Consider the following 20,132-nt stretch of genomic DNA (forward strand, 5'->3'; position numbering starts at 1 on the left):
TTTTCCAGCTTCTAGGGCTGCATTCCTTGGCTCCTGGCTCCTTCAAAGCCAGCAGTGCAGCATCTTCAGATCTCTCTGACCCTCCTACCTCCCTCTTTCACATATAAGGACACTACAAGTACATAGCGCCCACCCGAATAATCCAAGATAGTCTCCCCATCTCATGATCATTAATTTAATCACACCTGCAAAGTCCATTTTGTGGTGTCAGGTAAAAGATTCACAAGTTCCAGGGATTCAGACCGGGATATCTTTGGAGGCCATTATTCTGCCTACCATAGGGTCTCAGAGATCCTCCTCATTGCTTCCCTCTCCCACCCAACCTAGGGGAGTGGGGGTGTGCAATGGTATTTCCGACCCAGACGGGCCAAGCAGGGGAGTCAGAAAGGGGCCCTTGTCTGGTGTTGCACAGAAGAGGGAGAGGATGTTCTGTGCCTGAGGGTAGACCAGGAAGGCTGCCTGGAGGAGGGAGCTGTATCCTAAAGGATGCTCAGGAGCTGGCATTGAGGCCAGTGGCATAGCCTGCACAAATACAGGAGGACCTGGGGAGGCCAGGGGTGGGGCTGGGGGTATTCGGTGGGGCTGGCCGCATTCTCTGTCTTAACCAGCTCGCTCCTAGGTGCTTTTGTGGCTTCTGCACTCTACCAGCTTGGAGCCAGGGGCCTCATTCTCTCTTGCAGTAAAATGAGGCTGATGACTGAGCCTAGGAGTTGCTGAGCATCTGGTCTGCTGATTACCACCTTGGTGCCCAGTGTCTGCCTGCCTATCCACTGCTTTCAAACAAAGAGGCTGCCTGAAACCACCCAGGGCGACGCCTCCCACCCTTGCCCAGCCTCAGCCAATCTCCTCTTTCTCTTCTTCAGAGCTGGAGTTGTGCCCTCCTATCCTCTCTCTACCCACCCCATCACTGCTGTACACCCTGCCCCTTGGCACTTCGGCCCCAGACTTGCTCCTCCTGGCAGGCCTGGGTGCTTGTGAAGCCGGGTGCCAGAGGGCCCAGCACGGCACGGCCTTTGATTCTCTTTTCTGTAAATGGACGACAATAAATGCTCTTTTTCCTTCATCCACAAGTGTTTACTGAGCGCCTTCTGTGTACCAGGCCGCACCAGGGTGCGGAGCAAAGACCATCCTCAGGGAGCAGATGAGGTCCAGGCGGCTGAGCCAACCGAACCATGGTTCTGGTAGCACTGCCTCCCCCGCCACCCTCAGGGGGCCCTGCTCCCCAAGCCCTTCCCAAATCCTGCCGTCCAGCTCTCCTCCCACCTTGCAGGAGGGATGCCAGGGCCCGGTTTTCGGGTTCCGCCATTCTTTCCTCAATGAGGGTCGGAGAGGTCCCTGCCCACGCCAGACCCGTCCTCGGCCGTCGCGGCACCCTCTTGTGATCAGGCGGAGGGACCAAGGGCCAAGAGCGGGGCTTCGCCGGACGCTGGGAGCGTCACTGTCCAGACTGACAGATGGGGAAACTGAGGCTGACCAGCTGGGCAGGGCGTGCATACGAATCTGGGTCCTGGAAGAGTTCTGCAAGATCCCTTCTCACCTCAACCGCACGTGCTGGCATCCTTGGGTTTCCCTCCTTCCCCAGATCACAGCCACACTTCTCTCCTCCGCCCTCATAGTCACGGCCGTGCCTTCTCCCTCCTCTTGCCCCGGGCGGGCCCCGCCCAGAATGCGGAGAGGCCTTCGGGGAAGCGCGGACCAATCGGAGGCCCTATGTAGGGCTGAAGAGGCGGGACTCTGGTCGCCATAACAACTAATCACGCCTGTGCTGCGCGCGCGTCGCCTTCGCGCCGCAGCCCTATTAAGTGAGGCAGGGAAGGCGCGCCAGACTCGACGGCCAATCACGGACCCGAGGGCGGTGTTGCCATGACGACCACGTTGCGCCGGAGATTGCGACAGGCGCTGGAACCGCGGGGAACTCCGGGAGCGAGTGGTGAGAACAGTGAGCACCAGCACTCAGATGGCGCTGGCGAAAGGAAAGGCTGCGGCGCCCAGAGCGAGGCTGCGGGACCCCAGGATGGGGGACAGGAGGCTGCGGGGCCTTAGGTGAGCAGCAAGCGAGAGACCAGTCCCTTCGAGCGCCCTCACGCGTTTTGTCCCCACGCCACGCCGGGGAGAGTCTGTGGCACAGACTCGTCCCCGGCCCCGCGGGCTTAAGTTGTCTGGGGGCTGTCGCTGTGAGTACAGATCATATAGTTATGAATACATTTTAACGCAGATCCAAACACATAGTATAACGTGAGGATCCTATATAAAGTGAGACTCCTCAAAAAAAAAAAAAAAGATTTTTTTTTTTTTTTTTTTTTTTTTTTAGCCGGACGTGGTGGCGGGCGCCTGTAGTCCTAACCACTCGGGAGGCTGAGGCAGGAGAATCGCTTGAAGCCGGGAGGCGGAGGCTTCAGTGAGCCGAAATCGCGCCACTGCACTACAGCCCGGGCGACAGAGCGAGAGACTCCGTTTGGGGGGAGGAAAGTGTTTTTTTAAATGCAGTCAAATTCGAACGTAGGTTGATAGGATCACATAGTTGATCCGCTCTAACCCCACACCCACCTGCAGACCTGGTTAGTGCTGAGGTCCTCTCATCCCAGGGAGGAGACTAGGGTTCGCATTGGCTCCCCTGGGGCCCGGCTTGGCGTGGCAAAGCTGGGAGTCTCGCCCTAGGTTGGGGTTTCCTCTGCTCTGTAAGCCTCTGCAGAAGGAGCAGAGGGTGGTGGGAGAAGAAGTGCCCAAGAGGGGCCACAAGGTACCTGTGATCTGTGTCCCCCCACCAGGGGGATGGGTGCTTTCATTTTTATCGTTGTGGAAAACTTCACATTAAGTACTGGACTTCTCCAAAGAATCTCCCAGACATCTACTTGTTCTTTCAAAACATAACAGATTTTTAAAAAAAATAATTTACATACCATATAATTTGCCCATTTTGAGTGTACAATTCAAGGCTGGGCACGGTGGCTCACGCCTGTAATCCCACCACTTTGGGAGGCTGAGGTGGGCGGATCACCTGAGGTCAGGAGTTCGAGACCAGCCTGACCAACATGGAGAAACCCCATCTGTAGTAAAAATGCAAAATTAGCTGGGCGTGGTGGCACATGCCTGTAATCCCAGCTCCTCGGGAGGCTGACAGGCAGGAGAATCGCTTGAACTCGGGAGGTGGAGGTTGCGGCGAGCCGAGATTGCACCATTGCACTCCAGCCTGGGCAACAAGAGCGAAACTGCGTCTCAAAAAAAAAAAAAAAAAAAGGCCGTAGGTCTGAATAGACCCCTCATCTAAGAAAAATATATACATAGCTGGCAAATAGGCACATGAAAATATGCTCCACATCATATGCCATTAGGGAACTGCAAATTGAAACAATAATGAGATACTACTATACATCTGTTAGAATGGCTACAATGCAACACACTGATAGCACCATATGCTAGCAAGGTTGTGAGGCAATGGGAACTCTCGTTTACTGCTGATAGAAAGGCAAAATGGTACAGCCACTTTGGAAGACAGTTTGGCAGTTTCTTACAAAAAGTTAAATATAGTCTTACCATATGATGCAGCAATCACACTCCTGGGTATTTGCACAAATGAGTTGAGAACTTATGTCCATGCGAAAACCACACAAATTATTATAGCAGCTTTATTCATAATTGCTCAAAACTTGAATCAACCCAGATGTCCTTCAATAGATAAATGGCTAATCTGTGTTACATCCACACAATGGAATATCATTCAGCAATAAAATTAACTGTGCTACCAAGTTATGAAAGGCATGGAGGAGTCTGAAATGCATATTGGTAAGTGACAGAAGCCAGACTGAAAAAGCTACATACTGTATGATTACAAGTTTCTGACATTCTGGAAAAGGTAAAGCTATAGAGACAGTAAAGCAGTGACTGCCAGGGGCTCAGTGGGAGGGAGGGAGGGAGGGAGGGAGGAATGAATAGCAGCACAAATAATTTTGGGGGGCAGTAAAAGTATTTTGTACTATATTGTAATGGTGGATACATGAGTTTATGCATTTGTGAAAACCCATATAATGTACATTAATAATAACGTACTAATATTCATTTTAAAATGTTAACAAATAGGCCGGGTGCGGTAGCTCATGCCTGTAATCCCAGCATTTTGGGAGGCTGAGCAGGGCGGATCACGAGGTCAGGAGATGGAGACCATCCTGGCCAAAATGGTGAAACCCCAACTCTACTAAAAATACAAAAATTAGCCGGGTGTGGTGGCACGCGCTTGTCGTCCCAGCTACTCGTGAGGCTGAGACAGGAGAATTGCTTGAACCCGGGAGGCGGAGGTTGCTGTGAGATCGTGCCACTGCACTCCAGCCTGGGTGTCAGAGCAAGACTCCGTCACAAAAAACAAAAAAAAAAAGAAGAAACTAAAATGAGGTCCAATGAAGCAGTGCCAGGAAAAACATAAATGAGCTATTAAGCCCAGGAAAGGTAAGTGGTTAAGAGAGAACTTTGGTCTGAGACTTCCTGGAATCAAACTGTAGCACTGCCTCCCACCGGCTTTATGACTCAGGGCAAATACTTAGCCTATGGGAGACTCAGGCCCTGGACCCTCTATTCCTCTACTCCACCCATAGGAGAGATCAGGCCCATCTCACAGAGGAACAGATTTTCAAGAACGATTTGAGGATATGTATTAGCCCAGGACATGTTATGGGATGACCAGTGTCTTCAAACTAGGCAGAAAGAGGGGACAGGGTACAGGAGTCAGGGGAAGTAGGCGAAAAGGTGGACTGTTTAGTAGGGGATCAGGAACATAGAAAAGTGGCAAGGCTAGTGACCTTGGTACCCAGACACCAGGGGTATAACTCAGGTACCAGGTGTGAGAACAGCTCAATTTCAGGGATACTTCCATCCCCAGCTTGCAATCTCCATGGCTGAGCCTCTTTGATAACTTTTGTGCTATTCCTGGTTTCAAGTCTACCTGGTCCATCAATCAGTGCTCTTGTCTGCACTCCAGTTGGGGGAACTCATGAACTGTAAAGGGAAATCCTGTGGGGGAATGAACAGGTTGGTCAGTCCAGCCTAGGGCAGACTGACCCACCATGACAGTCCAGGGGTACTGATGACAGGCATGTACCATGAGCTTGGGGGTGTCCCACCTGTGTCTCCACTGGAGAGAATACACAGGTGTCACTGAGGAACAGGGTTGCAAGGACTATCTGAGGATATGGGGTCAGCTGAGGACGTGTTAAGGAGAGGCAAACATTGCACAGCTAGGCACTAAGGAGAGAGAAAGGGACACAGCAGGGCATGGCCAGAAGACTGGAATTAGGGAGCTGAGTGGAGGCACCAAGACCTGCGAGGGCACAGGCTGGGCACCAGGTGTGAGAACAGCCCACTCCTGGGGGCATTCACCAGGGGTAGATCTCTTCAGGGTCCCTCTGCCACAACTAGTTTTGAGTTCATGTGGTCCACCTGCTGGTGGGAATGTAGAAGCCTTCAGACCTATGAAGGATGATGAGTTTTTGAGAGTCCAGCCCAGGAGAGGCCAAAACACCATGACCCCAGCAAGCGAGAATAATCCTTACTCCAAGACAAACACAGACCTGCACAAAATGAACATCCAGGGAAGGCTCCCAGGCAGGACCCAGTGGCCCCACACGCACCCATGTCAGTGCATGCAGTGCCTGGAATCTTACAGGAAGTGACCGAGCTGAACGTGACCAGCTGTGAAGATTCAGAGACTTCTGAGCCCCGATCTTGGCCACTCACGGCCCTTGGGTAGAATGTGTGGGGTGTCCACTCAGCCACTTGTTAGAGGAGGTGGCATGATCTGGACCTCAGTGCCACGACCAACAGCGACTTCCAAGGGGAACATGGGAAGAACAGAGGACAAAAACCAGAGTTGAGGCTGGAGAGAGTTATGGTGCCAGTGGTCTCACCCAGCACTGAGTGCAAAGTTCTCCAGCATCACTCTCAGGGAGAAGCTCCCCTGGACCTTGCCTAAGAACTCCGTTCGTCCGGGAGGACGCAGGCCCACCTGCTCTAAAATGAACGCGTCTGAATTCAGCGCAGGACACCCAGGAGCCCGGTTATTCTCCTGCCAGCGTCCTCCCCTGATGTGTCCCTGACCCCGTGCTCTGACGTACTCAGCCATGTACTCACTCTCCTCTCCCAGGCCCCCATACCTGAGATCACCATGGCGTGATATGGGGTAGACTACAAGCCTACCGTGCCTCGGCCATGTGCAGGGCGACCTGTCCCTGGCATCCACACCTGTGGCCCATACGTCGCCCGCATTGTGGGGCGCCGAAAACCCAACACAACTGAAACACAACTGCTGACCTTCCCCCTAAGCCGCCTCTAAACGAGGTCCCTGGGCCCCTGGTCCCAGCCGCTCTTTGAAGACTTGCCTGATGACAGGCATGTACCATGTTTTTGGCTGGGACATTTTTCTGAGCCTTGCTCCGGGCTCCGTAAAGCGGACACGGTGCCAGGGAGAGGATTTCGGGGCGGTTGCGGGCACAGGCGGGCTTCTGCGGCGGCCCTGGCGAACGCCCCCGCGCGGCGCGGTCCGATGGCCCCATGGGGCCGCCCCTCCACTGTGAGGTCACCGGGGTTCAGCAACATTCACTGCGGCTAGGACGCGTACAGGTCACTGAGGCAGAACTTTCCGATTCTCGCGCCTTCGTTCGTTTCTGCGGACCAGCGGAGACTCCTCCACACCGCCCACCGCCCAATGATCCCACTGCCGCAAACCGCCCCAAAGCCAGCGCCGAAAGCCGACGCCGGAAGCCCCGCCCCACGCAGGGCTCGCCCGAACGTTCCCGTTCCTGGGCCGCCATTGGCCAAGTCTGAACGGCCGCACGTCGAGGCTCCTTATGGGAAATGTAGTTCACGCCCCGCTTCAGGAGCTAGCGGCGCCCTCCCTTATCGCCTTGGCAACGACCCAGCCGCGCCGCGAGGAGAGCCGGGAATGGAGGTCGTGGCGTGAGGGGCGCCGAGCGAGGGGAGGCGCGGGCCACGGGAGTTCCGGGAGTTCCGGCGTTGCCCGGCAGTCCGCAATCCTCGGCGGGAAGGCTGTCCCGGCGCCCCAGGCAGCTCTGCGTGGGCCGGGGTGACTTCCTCGCGATCCTCTGCGCGAGGTGAAGGGCAGGGACCCTTGCCGCGCCTTCCACGCGCCGTGCCCCACCGGCGAGTGGCTCCATCTTCCTCAGACTTGTCGCTCGCGGACAGGCGCCGTGGGTTTCCCGGGCCTCCGTACCGTCCTCCTTCCCAGCGGCTCCGGGAAGCGGTTCCCTGTCTTCGGACGCATTTCACCCGCGCGGGGAGAGCTTCCCGGGAAGGTTCCACGGCGGCCGAGGGTTTCCGCGCCCGGGACGCGTTTCGGCTGAGGCCGTGGGTCCAGGCCACGGGTTCTGCCCGCACGGTCCAATGGCCGGGGAGGCGGAGGTGAGCAGAGGATGCCTCCGAGGAATGAGGGGGGCCACCAGGTGGGGGGCGGCGTGTGCCAGGGCAGAGTTGGAGGAGGGCAGGAGATCTGCGTATGATTCCAGGGGGAGGTCTTTGATGCAGGGCTGGGGCATGCCCTTGGCAGTGGGAGCCATTGGAGATGTGCCGCAGGACTGGGACAGGATGGGGTCGTAGTTGCTGTGCCAGGCCCTCTGGAGACGCATGTGAAGAACGGCGTGTGGAAGGCCAGGCAATTGCCTATAGGGTAAACTGGGGACGTTGTGCTGGGGGTGTACAGTTTTAGGCATTCTGTTGTCCAGTTTTGTGCCTGTTGAGCAGGAGGCAAACTGGACCCTGGGACCAGGTACTTGAGACCTAAGGGAGGAGGATGAGCATAGGTTTGGTTGCGTCTGAGAGGTGTGATCTCTGGGACTGGAATTGGCAGGCAGGAGATAGAGTGGAGCCTGTGCCCTTGACCCTGCACATAGATGGCATCAGTCTGGTCACCAACCTGATGTCGCTTTGGGCTGGACACAGTTTCCAGTAGTAACACCAGAAGCATCAATAACACCAGCAGCTCTGATATTCCTCTGGGATAGGAGAAGGAAGGTATAAGGGTATGTGTAGGGAGTAAGGTGGGGAAGGGTTTAGGGCTCATAGGGAAAGATAATGTCAGGGGGAGATGTGATAGGACCCTGAGATACAGGTCAAGGGCCTGAATGTGTCCATCTGTCCATATTTTGGTTGTTTTTTTCTGCCCATCAATGACCCCAAGGCTCAGTTGGACCCATCATTGCAGGGCTTGGTGATGTTTGAGGATGTGACGGTATATTTCTCCAGGGAGGAGTGGGGGCTCCTTAATGTGACCCAGAAGGGCCTATACCGGGATGTGATGCTGGAGAACTTTGCACTCGTTAGCTCACTGGGTAAGTCTCTTACACTGTCCCCCAGCACACTGACTACCCCTTCATTTTCCCCATGCGAAGTTCTGTCCATAACGAAGCCAGACCATGGGGGCTCTTTCCTTCCCAGATTCCCTGTTGTAGGTGTTGTGGGTGGTGGGACTCGGTGGTGGGACTCGGCGGTGTGCTCTTTCCCTGCCTTTCTCTGAGGAATGCTGTTGGCAGCCTCAACACCTCTTGCCCCAGGAGCTAGTGGAGCAGGTTTTGGGGGTCAGATGTTTCATAGTTTGCCCACCAAATCCCACCAAGCTCTGCCTTTTCCTGGCCATGTGACTCTCTTGAAGACATGGCTTCTCTGTGCTCTGGGTTTTGCCTTCCTACAAAAGAAATTTTACAGGGACCTCCCTGGGCCAGGCTTGACCCATGAATTTTAATCAGAACGGTTTGGGAAATATATATATATATATTTTTTTTTTTTTTGAGACAGAGCCTCGCTCTGTTGCCCAGGCTGGAGTGCAGTGGCGCAATCTCGGCTCACCACAACCTCCGCCTCCAGGGTTCAAGCGATTCTCCTGCCTCAGTCTCCCGAGTAGCTGGGACTACAGGCTCGCGCCACCATGCCTGGCTAATTTTTGTATTTTTAGTAGAGACAGGGTTTCACTGTGTTGGCCAGGCTGGTCTTGAACTCCGGACCTCGTGATCTGCCTGCCTTGGCCTCTCAAAGTGCTGGGATTACAGGCGTGAGCCACTGCGCCTGGCCACAAAGGTACTTCTTCCGTTAAATTTATTCCTAAGTACTTTATTCTTTTTGATGCTTTTTTTTTTTTTTTTTTTTGAGACGGAGTCTCGCTCTGTCACCCAGGCTGGAGTGCAGTGGCCCGATCGCAGCTCACTGCAACCTCCGCCTCCTGGGTTCAAGTAAATCTCCTGCCTCAGCCTCCCAAGTAGTTGGGATTACAGGCATGTGCCACCACATCTGGCTAATTTTTGTATTTTTAGTAGAGACGGGGTTTCTCCATGTTGGCCAGGCTGGTTTTGAACTCCTGACCTCTGGTGATCCACCCACCTCAGCCTCCCAAACTGCTGGGATTACAGGCATGAGCCACCATACATGGCTTGATGCTATTTTAAATGAAATTGTTTTCTTAATTTAATTTTGGATTGTTCATTGCTAGTTGTAGAAATATAATCGGTTTTGTATACTAATCTTGTATCTTGTAGCGTTACTAAATCTGTTTATTAGTTCAAATAGTTTTGTAGTGGATTCCTTCCTATTTTCCATATATAAGATCATGCTGTCTATGAAGAGAGATAGTTTTACTTCTTCTTTTGCCTCACTGACCTAGCTAGACCCTCCAGTACTTTATTCAGTAGAAATGGGGAGAGGAGACATCCTTGTTCCCTGTCTTGAGGGTGTTCAGTCCTTCACTGTTAAGTATGGTGTTAGCTGTTGGTTTTTTGCAGGTGCCCATTTCAGGTGAGGAAGTTCCCTTCTCTTTCTAGTTCGTTTAATGTGTTTATTAAGAAAAGTCATGGCCAGGTGCAGTGGCTCATGCCTGTAATTTCAGCATTTTGGGAGGGCGAGGCAGGTGGATTACCTGAGGTCAGGAGTTCAAGACCAGCGTGGTCAACATGGTGAATCCCCATCTCTACTAAAAATAGAAAACTAGCCAGGTGTGGTGGCACATGCCTGTAATCCCAGCTACTAGGGAAGCTGAGGCAGGAGAATCGCTTGAACCTGGGAGGTGGAGGTTGCAGTGAGCTGAGATCGCACCATTGCACTCCAGCCTGGGCAACAAGAGTGAAACTATGTCTCAAAAAAAAAAAAAAAAAAAGAAAAGAAAGGTCACTAGATTTTGTCAAATGCTTTTCCAATGTCTAATTAAATGATCATGTGATTTTTATCCTCTCTTCTGTTAATGTAGTGTATTAGAATAATTGATTGCCTTTTCTTTTTTTGAGACGGAGTCTTGTTCTGTCGCCAGGCTGGAGTGCAGTGGCGCGATCTCGGCTCACTGCAACCTCCACCTCCCGGGTTCAAGTGATTTTCCTGCCTCAGCCTCCCAAGTAGCTGGGACTATAGGCATGCACCACCACGCCCAGCTAATTTTTGTATTTTTCGTAGAGATGGGGTTTCACCATGTTTGCAAGGATGGTCTTGATCTCTTGACCTCGTGATCTGCCCCCGTCGGCCTCCCAACACTAATTGTTGATTTTCATATGTTCAACCTTGCATTACTGGGATAAATTCCCTGTCATGGCTTATAATACTTGTTTTTTTTTTTGTTTTTTTTTTTAGACAGAGTCTTACTCTGTCGCCCAGGCTGGAGTTCAGTGGCATGATCTCGGCTCATTGCAACCTCCACCTCTTGGGTTCAAGTGATTCTCCTGCCCCCGCCTCCTGAGTAGCTGGGTTACAGGCATGCACCACTATGCCCGGCTAATTTTTTTATTTTTAGTAGAGACAGGGGTTTCACCATGTTGGCCAGGGTGGTCTTGAACTCCCGACCTCAGGTGATCCACCCATCTCGGCCTCCAAAGTGCTGAGATTACAGGTGTGAGCCACCACACCCGGCCAGTGGTGTAGTTTTCTTATAATGTCTCTGTATTGAGTATGAGGGTAATTTTGGCCTCAATGGATGAGTTGGGAATGTTTCCTTCTCTTCCGTTTTCTGGAAGAGTTTGTTAAGTATTGGTGTTAATTCTTATTTCAGTATTGTTAGTATTCACCTTTGAAGCCATCAGGGCTTGGGGTTGTGTGTGTGTTGGGGGGAATGTTTTTTAATAACAACAAGAAAACCCTCTTTGTTACATTTGTATTTAGATTTTCTATTTCTTCTTGACTCAGTTTTGATAGTTTGTGTCTACTTGGGAATTCGTCCATTTCATCTAAGTTATCCAATTTGTTGGCATACATTTGTACATAGTATTTCATTATTTTTTAATTTTTATAAGGTTACTAGTGATGTCCTTTTTCCATTCCTGTTCGAAGTAGTATTGAGTCTTCTCTCTGTTTTTTGTCACTCTAGGTAAACATTTGCCAATTTTGTTGATTCTTTCAAAGAACCAAATTTTGGTTTGTTGGTTCTCTTTTTCTAATCTGTTTCATTTGTTTCTGCTCTAATTTTTATTATTTCTCTCCTTTTGCTATCTTTGGGTTTGTTTTTCTTTTTCTTGTTCCTTGAGGTATAAAGTTAGATTATTGGTTTGAGATCTTTTAAAATATGGGTATTTATAGCCATAATGTTCCTGCTAAGCTCTGCATTTTCTGCATCCCATAATTTTTTGTTTGTTGTGGTGTTTTTTCTTTTTCTTTTTTTTTTTTTTTAATTTTTCTTTTTGAGATGGAGTCCTGTTGCCCAGGTTGGAATGCAATGGCGCGATCTCGGCTCAATGCAATCTTCACCTCCTGGGTTCAAGCAATTCTCCTGCCTCAGCCTCCCAAGTCGCTGGGATTACAGGCATGTGCCACCATGCCTGGCTAATTTTTTTTTTTTTTTTTTGAGGTGGAGTCTGATGCCGCCCAGGCTGGAGTGCAGTGGTGCGATCTTGGCTCACTGCAACCTCCGCCCCCCAAGTTCAAGCGATTCTCCTGCCTCAGCCGCCCGAGTGGCATGGTCCACCACGCCTGGCTAATTTTTGTATTTTTTTTTTTTTGGTAGAGACAGGGTTTCGCCATGTTGGCCAGGCTGGTCTTGAACTCCAGACCACAGGTGATACACCCACCTCAGCCTACCAAAGTGCTAGGATTACAGGCGTGAGCCACCGCCCGGCCTGTTGTGTTTTTCTTTTCTTTTCTTTTTTTCTTTTTTTGAGATGGAGTCTTGCTCTGTCACCCAGGCTGGAGTGCAGTGGCACTATCTCGGCTCACTGCAAGCTCCGCCTCCTGGGTTCACGCCATTCTCCTGCCTCAGCCTCCCGAGTAACTGGGATTACAGGTGCCCACCACCACGCCCGGCTAATTTTTTTTTTGTATTTTTAGTAGAGACGGGGCTTCACAGTGTTCGGCAGGATGGTCTCAAACTCCTGACCTTGTGATCCACCTGCCTCGGCCTCCCAAAGTGCTGGGATTACACTTGAGCCACCACACCCAGCCCTGTGTTTTTATTTTCATTCCTCTCAAAGTACTTGTAATTGTCATGTGATTTATTTTTTCTTTGACTCTGGATTTTTAGGAATGTTTTGTTTAAATTCCTTAAATTTGTGAGTTTCCTAAATTTCTTTCTGTTGTTGATTTCTGTTTTAATTCATTTGTGGACAGAGAACATACTTGACATTATTTCAATCCTTTGAAATCTACTGAGGCTTGCTTTATTTATTTATTTATTTATTTTGAGACAGAGTCTTGCTCTGTCGCCCAGGCTGGAGTGCAGTGGCGCGATCTCAGCTCACTGCAAGCTCTGCCTCCTGGGTTCACGCCATTCTCCTGCCTCAGCCTCCTGAGTAGCTGGGACTACAGGCGCCCGCCACCATGCCCGGGTAATTTTTTTTTTGTATTTTTAGTAGAAATGGGGTTTCACTGTGTTAGCCAGGATGGTCTCAATCTCCTGACCTCATGATCTGCCCGTCTCAGCCTCCCAAAGTGCTGGGATTACAGGCATGAGCCACCGCGCCCAGCCGAGGCTTATTTTATATCCTAGCAAATGGTATGTTCTGAAGACCTTTCCATGTGCACGTGACAATGTATATCCTGCTGTTGTTAGGTGGCAAGCTCTATAGATGTCTGTTAGGACTAGTTGGTTTTCATTGTTGTTCAAGTCAGCTGTTGTTATTGATGGTGGGAAATTACAATCTTTATTATTGCTGAACAGTCTGTTTCTTCAGTTATGTCAGTTTTGCTTCATAGAAAGGCTTTTTTTTTTACTTTTTGTTTGTTTGTTTGTGTTTTTGAGATGGAGTCTCGCACTGTCGCCCAGGCTGGAGTGCAATGGTGCGATCTCAGCTCACTGCAAGCTCCGCCTCCCAGGTTCATGCCATTCTCCTGCCTAAGCCTCCCGAGTAGCTGGGACTACAGGTGCCCGTCACCACATCCGCCTAATTTTTTGTATTTTTAGTAGAAGGGGGGTTTCACCGTGTTAGCCAGGATAGTCTTGATCTCCTGACCTCGTGATCCGCCCACCTTGGCCTCCCAAAGTGCTGGGATTACAGGCGTGAGCCACTGCACCCGGCCTGTTTGTTTGTTTTTGAGACAGGGTCTCACTCTGTTGCCCAGGCTGGAGTCCAATGGTGTGATCATGACTCACTGACGCTTTGACCTCCTAGGCTCAAGTGATCCTCTCACTATGGCCTCCCTAGTAACTGGGACTACAGGTGGTGCATGCCATCATGCCTGGCTAATTAAAATAATATATTTTTTGTAGAGTTGGGGTCTTACTGTGTTGCCCAGGCTGGTTGCAAATGTCTGGGTTTAAGTGATCTCCTACCTCACTTTCCAAAGTGCTGGGATTACAGGCATCAGCCACCATGCCCAGCCTGTTTCTTTTACTACCTGTCACCCGCAGGACTTGCACCTTCGAGATCCCCTGTGTTTACCCAGCTGGAGGACGATGAACAGTCGTGGGTGCCCAGCTGGGTGGATGTGACTCCAGTCAGCAGAGCAGAAGCCAGGAGAGGTTTTGGTCTTGGTAAGTGGAGTGGAGGGGAATACCTTGGTTCCAGCAGTGGGCTCACAGAATGCTGAGTACCTGCATACACTGATACCTTGGTGTTGAGGGCAGTGACCATACCTTATTTCCTTCCACCTTTCCTGTCTTATGTGGACATTGTGCAGTCTGCCATCTCTACCATGATTTTCAGGCCCCGCATGTTCCTGCCTCTCTGGCCTGTGTCTCCTCATTGCCCTTCTCTGTATCTGTGCAGAGCTGTCTACTGTTGGCGACTCAGTGCGTGTCTCGAAATGTGCACATATCCTTAAACAGGTATTTGAACTTCAGCCAATCCTTAATTAATACTTAAACACCAGCTACTATTTTGGAATCACATTTTGCTGGGACTAGACACATGCCTCCTCATAGTGCTTGGCTGTCACCAGCAGCCAAGGCCCTGCTGAAACCCTTTGCAGAGGAGTGACTTGGAGACCCCACCTCTCTTCCCTGCACCGTATCCTATCTTGTGCCATCATCTCAGTTGAGGTTTTCCTTAGTCTGTAGTCTGGTGGAGCCATATTCAGTTGTGCCAGGCTTTCCCAACCCAGACCCTTCCTAGCAACCTTTCAGCAATTCTTTTTTTTTTAAGATGGAGTTTTGCTCTTATTGCCCAGGCTGGAGTGCAGTGGCGCAATCTCGGCTCACTGCAACCTCTGCCTCATGGGTTCATGCCATTCTCTTGCCTCAGCCTCTTGAGTAGCTGGGACTACAGGCGCCTGCCACCATGCCTGGCTAATTTTTTCTTTTTTTTTTTTTGAGACGGAATTTTGCTCTTACTGCCCAGTCTGGAGTGCAGTGGCGCGACCTCAGCTCACTGCAAACTCTGCCTCCGGATTCAAGTGATCCTCCTGCCTCAGCCTCCCAAGTAGCTGGGATTACAGGCATGCACCACCACACCCGGCTAATTTTGTATTTTTAGAAGAGATGGGGTTTCATCGTGTTGGTCAGGCTGGTCTCGAACTCCTGACCTCACGTGATCTGCCCGCCTCGGCCTCCCAAAGTACTGGGATTACAGGCATGAGCCACCATGCCTGGCCCTTTCAGCAGTTCTATGGAGTCCTTTTGGGTGTGTCTGACATGCACTGGTGATTAAGGTACCTCCTCCCTCTAGTTCAACTCTTAGTAATAGATTCATCTCTGCTTTCAGATGGTTTGTGTAGAGTGGAGGATGAGAGAGCCCATCCCGAGCATCTAAAGAGCTACAGAGTCATCCAGCACCAGGACACTCATAGTGAGGGGAAACCAAGAAGGCACACTGAGCATGGGGCAGCCTTCCCACCTGGTTCCAGTTGTGGGCAGCAGCAAGAAGTCCATGTGGCAGAGAAGCTGTTCAAATGCAGTGACTGTGGGAAGGTGTTCTTAAAGGCCTTTGCCCTCCTTGACCATCTGATAACGCATTCTGAAGAGAGACCCTTCAGATGCCCAACAGGCAGAAGTGCTTTCAAGGAGAAGTCAGCTCATATTAACCCCCGAAAAATTCACACTGGAGAAACAGCCCATGTGTGTAATGAATGTGGGAAGGCCTTCAGTTACCCGTCTAAGCTGAGGAAACATCAGAAGGTTCACACAGGCATAAAACCTTTTAAGTGTAGTGACTGTGGTAAAACCTTCAACCGCAAAGACGCACTTGTTCTACACCAGAGGATTCACACTGGAGAAAGGCCTTACGAGTGCAGCAAATGTGGTAAAACCTTCAGTGTTCTGTCTACCCTCATTCGGCACCGGAAAGTGCACATTGGAGAAAGGCCCTATGAGTGTACAGAATGTGGGAAGTTCTTTAAATACAATAATAGCTTCATTCTTCACCAGAGAGTTCACACTGGAGAAAGGCCTTTTGAATGCAAGCAATGTGGGAAAGGCTACGTGACCCGTTCAGGCCTCTATCAGCACTGGAAAGTCCACACTGGGGAACGGCCCTATGAATGTAGCCTGTGTGGGAAAACCTTCACTACCAGATCCTACCGCAATCGGCACCAGCAGTTCCACACTGAAGAGAGGTCTTATGAATGTACAGAGTGTGGGAAAGCCTTCAAACATAGTTCCACCCTCCTCCAGCACAAGAAAGTCCATACTCCAGAAAGGCATCAGGAGGACAGGGCACATGGGAAAGTCGTTAGCTGCTAGCACCGTGTTCATCAGGAAAGGTCTTATTCCAGAAAGGAGGTTGAGGAGAGTGGCCGTGAGAGTGCCATCCAAAAGAAGCTAAACCTTGCACATCCCAGCACCCACCCCAGGGAGAGTTCCCGTGTGTGCCTGGTGTGTGGGAAGCTTTCGGGAGCCACATTGCACTCTGACTTGCCTGGGGCTGTTGGCAGTGTCACATCACTGAGTTTATCTACCGCCATCCACCTCTATCCACCCCATAAGGTCCCTACAGCAAGTGGAACAGCAGACCTTGTGCTCCTTGCTCTAAACAGTAGAGAATCGTTAATGGTGGAGCCCAAAACAGGCCTCATTCCCTACCCTTGACTGGTTTAGCTGTGGACATGACCCACCTCTGGCCAGAGGAGCTGAGCTGATATCTGCTGGGGGCTTCCTGGGAAGGTTTACCATTTTCATGGAAATGGTTGACATTACACATGGTATTTGTCATGCCCTAGCACGGACTGTCTCATACTGCTCTGGACCGTGTGGTAATAAAGGCTTTATTGTTTAAGCCGCTTAAAATTTTTTTTTTATTTTTATTTTTTGAGATGGTCTTATTCTGTTGCCCAGGCTGGAGTGCAGTGGTGCCATCATAGCTCACCACAGCCTTGAACTGCTGGTCTCAAGGGATCTTCCTGCTTCAGCCTCCTGAGTAGCTGGCGCTACAGGTGTGCGCCATCACACCTGGCTAATTTTTTTTTTTTATTTGTAGACAGGGTCTTGCTATATTGCCCAAGCTGGTCTCGAACTCTGAGCCTCATGCTATCCTCCTGCCTCGGCCTCCCAAAGTGCTGGGAGCCACTGTGCCTGGCCTAGTTTTTTTAGAGACAGGGTCTCACAGTCTTGCCCAGGCTGGAGTGCAGTAGTGTGAACCTAGCTCATTGCAGACTTGAACTTCTGGACTCAAGTGATCCTCCTGCTTCAGCGTATTGAATAGCTAGGATTGTACTTGTGTGGCACCACATCTGACTAATTTTAAAAATTTTTATCGAGACAGGATCTTGCTACATTGCCCAGGCTGGTCATGAGCTCTTTGCCTCAAGCAGTCCTCTTGCCTCAGCCTTCCAAAGTGCTGGTATTATAGTTGTGAGCCACTGTGCCCTGCCAAGTCTCTTTTAATATTGAGGTTCTGATCCCTGTGTGTGGAGAGATTGAGAATAGAATCCGGCACTATCACCGTAAGTTGAGGGAATGGCTTTTGTGGAGGTGGTCTCTTGAGTTTTTTCTGCCTCAGTGGGGATGGCAGGATGACAGAAAATAGCTCTAGTCAAGGTTGGCCTAATTTGTATTGGCCCCTGAGTCCTCCAGGGAAAGACTTGTAGCCTGGATGTCAGGCTTTTTTGTGGGTCCAGAGCTCACCTTGCGGAAGGGAATAGTTGGTGAGAGATCTTCTATATGTTTATGGACATAAAAAGTTGGGTTCCTTGTTCCCAGGGAATGTTCCAGAACTTCCAGCATTGGTCAGAAGGAGCTGTTTCCGGATTCAGCTCAAAAGTCATATTCTCCAAAATCTGGAACATGGAGGTAAGTTATAGACTGACTGTAAGACCTATAGGGGCCTGTTGGGTAGAGTAATTTGAGTAGAGTAAGTGGGCATAGAAATACTGAGTGAAGTAGTATGGAGTGAAGTGTCTGATAAACAAGAGGACTTCAGCCAGTTCTAAAGAGGCATCCACAAATGTTCCAGCAACTGAGGTTTCCTGGGGTGAGGGCACCAGAACTTCTCAGCAATTGCAGACCTGTTATTTGTGTCAAGGTCACTGTCAGCAAATAATCTACAGACTTTCTGGATTCTCATATTCTCTCTGGGCTGTTCACCTCTCATGGCCATTATCCTGAGACTGAAAGATTCTGTAGTCCTGGGATGTGCCTTTTGTGACCCAGCCAGTACTCCTAGTGTCTCTGGATGCTGTGGCCTTTGCAGTTGTCAAGTTTTTGCTGTCATAGTGTCAGGGCTTTCCCTCTGGGGCTCAAGGGAGACACGTAGGGTAACCAAAGTATGGATTCAGATCTTGCGGTTTATGGGACCTTTTCAGAGTCTTGCTGTGTCATGCAGCCTGGAGTGTAGTGGTATGATCACGGCTCACTGCACCCTTGACTCCAGGGATTCAAGTGATCCTTCTACCTCAGCCTCCTGAGTAGCAGCGACTACAGTTACACACCACCACACTCAGCTAATTAAAAAAAAAAAAAATCGTTTTAGGCTGGGCGTGGTGGCCCACGCATGTAATCCTAGCACTTTGGGAGGCCGAGGTGGGCAGATCACTTTAGGTCAGGAGTTTGAAACCAGCCTGGCCAACATGGTGAAACCCCACCTCTACTAAAAATACAAAAAAATTGGCTGAGTGCAGTGGCTCACGCCTGTAATCCCAGCACTTTGGAAGGCCAAGGCGGGTGGATCATGAGGTCAGGAGATCAAGACCATCCTGGCTAACATGGTGAAACCCCGTCTCTACTAAAAATACAAAAAAATTAGCCCGGCGTGGTGACGGGCGCCTGTAGTCCCAGCTACTTGGGAGGCTGAGGCAGGAGAATTGCTTGAACTCGGGAGGCAGAGGTTGCAGTGAGCCAAGATCTCACCACTATTCTCCAGCCTGGGTGACAGAGCAAGACTCTGTCTCAAAAAAAAAAAAAAAAAAAAAAAAATTTGGGAGTTGGGGGTCAGGATTGGTGGCTCATGCCTGTAATGCCAGCACTCTGGGATACTGAGGTGGGAGGATCGCTTGAGCCGAGAAGTTCATGACCAGCCTGGGCAACATGGCAAGACACCATCTCTTTAAATTTTTTTTTTTTTTAAGAGACAAGGTTTTGCCATGTGCCCAGGCTGATCTTGAACTCTTGGGCTCAAGTGATCTTCCAGCCTCAGACTCCCAATGTGCTGGGGTTACAGGTGTGACACTGTTCCTGGCTTATACCCACTTTTATTTTATTTTATTTTATTTGAGATGGAGTCTCGCTCTGTTGTCCAGGCTGGAGTGCAGTGGTGTGATCTCAGCACACTGCAACCTCCGCCTCCCAGGGTCAAGTGATTCTCATACCTCAGTCTCCCGAGTAGCTGGGATTATAGGCACCCGCCAGCATGCCCGGCTAATTTGTATTTTTAGTAGAGACGGGGTTTCACCATGCTGGCCAGGCTGGTCTCGAACTCCTGACCTTGTGATCTGCCCACCTCAGCCTTTCAAAGTGCTGGGATTACCGGCGTGAGCCACTGCACCCAGCCTATGTACCCACTTTTAAAGACATACGAGATGCTAAATGTTATTCAGAATGGGCTAGAAAATGGGTGGTAACTTCCAGCTGTTGCCATGCTAAGGGGCAGTAACTTCCGAGTGTTGCCAAGGCAGTGGCAAACTGCCATGGCAATGGCGGGCCTGTCTTACGGGGAAGTGCTTTCAGCGCCTCTTCCTGATTTCAGCGTCTTCAACCTGCTCTGGAGTAGAGTCCCATCTGCCTCCTACCTCAGCTTCACAAAAATCCCTTGAAGGAGGAATTATCTTCATTTTCCATTGCTCCCCCACTTCCCCAGACTGGCTGCTGGATAGGATATTGATCACCTTGCTGCCTATAGAAATCTCAGTGCTGCTTTTTTAGGGGGAACGGAAGCCAATCCAAATTGTAATTTTTTTTTCTTTTGAGACGGAGTCTCCCCGTCACCCAGGCTGGAGTGCAGTGGCGCAGTCTTGGCTCCCAGGTTCAAGTGATTCTCCTGCCTCAGCCTCCTGAGTAGCTGGGATTACAGGTGCGCCACACCATGCCCGGCTAATTTTTGTATTTTTAGTAGAGACGGCGTTTCACCATGTTGGTCAGGCTGGTCTCGAACCCCTGACCTCGTGATCTGCCCACCTCGGCCTCCCAAAGTGCTGTGATTACAGGCGTGAGCCACCGTGCCCAGCCATGTAATTTTAAAAATGTAGTTTATAAGAGCATAAAATTATGAAATACTTACTTAGAAATAAATTTGACAAAATTATGTAAGACTTGTACACTGAAAACTACAAAATGTTGCTGAGAGACTGATTGAAGAATACCTAAGTAA

General features: G+C 50.4%; 1 protein-coding gene across 2 annotated transcripts in view; it reads left to right on the forward strand.

Moving 5' to 3' along the window:
- The first annotated feature begins 2,058 nt into the window (after positions 1 to 2,058).
- Positions 2,059 to 20,132, forward strand: part of ZNF584 (zinc finger protein 584) — a 32,525-nt gene continuing 14,451 nt past the window's right edge. The window contains exons 1-5 of one of the 2 annotated variants that reach the window (XR_010132084.1): positions 2,059 to 7,404; positions 8,204 to 8,330; positions 13,808 to 13,930; positions 15,099 to 17,274; positions 17,531 to 17,620. Coding sequence is in view for 1 of the 2 variants with exons in the window: in XM_019015176.4 (XP_018870721.1) it covers positions 7,387 to 7,404; positions 8,180 to 8,330; positions 13,808 to 13,930; positions 15,099 to 16,075 (1,269 nt within the window). In the remaining variant the exon portion in view is untranslated. Of the gene's footprint in view, positions 7,405 to 8,179; positions 8,331 to 13,807; positions 13,931 to 15,098; positions 17,275 to 17,530; positions 17,621 to 20,132 lie in introns of those variants that run through there. The other variant, XM_019015176.4, reaches the window with a different exon arrangement.

This window comes from Gorilla gorilla, chromosome 20, assembly GCF_029281585.2.
Source record: "Gorilla gorilla gorilla isolate KB3781 chromosome 20, NHGRI_mGorGor1-v2.1_pri, whole genome shotgun sequence".
Taxonomy (NCBI): Eukaryota; Metazoa; Chordata; class Mammalia; order Primates; family Hominidae; genus Gorilla; species Gorilla gorilla.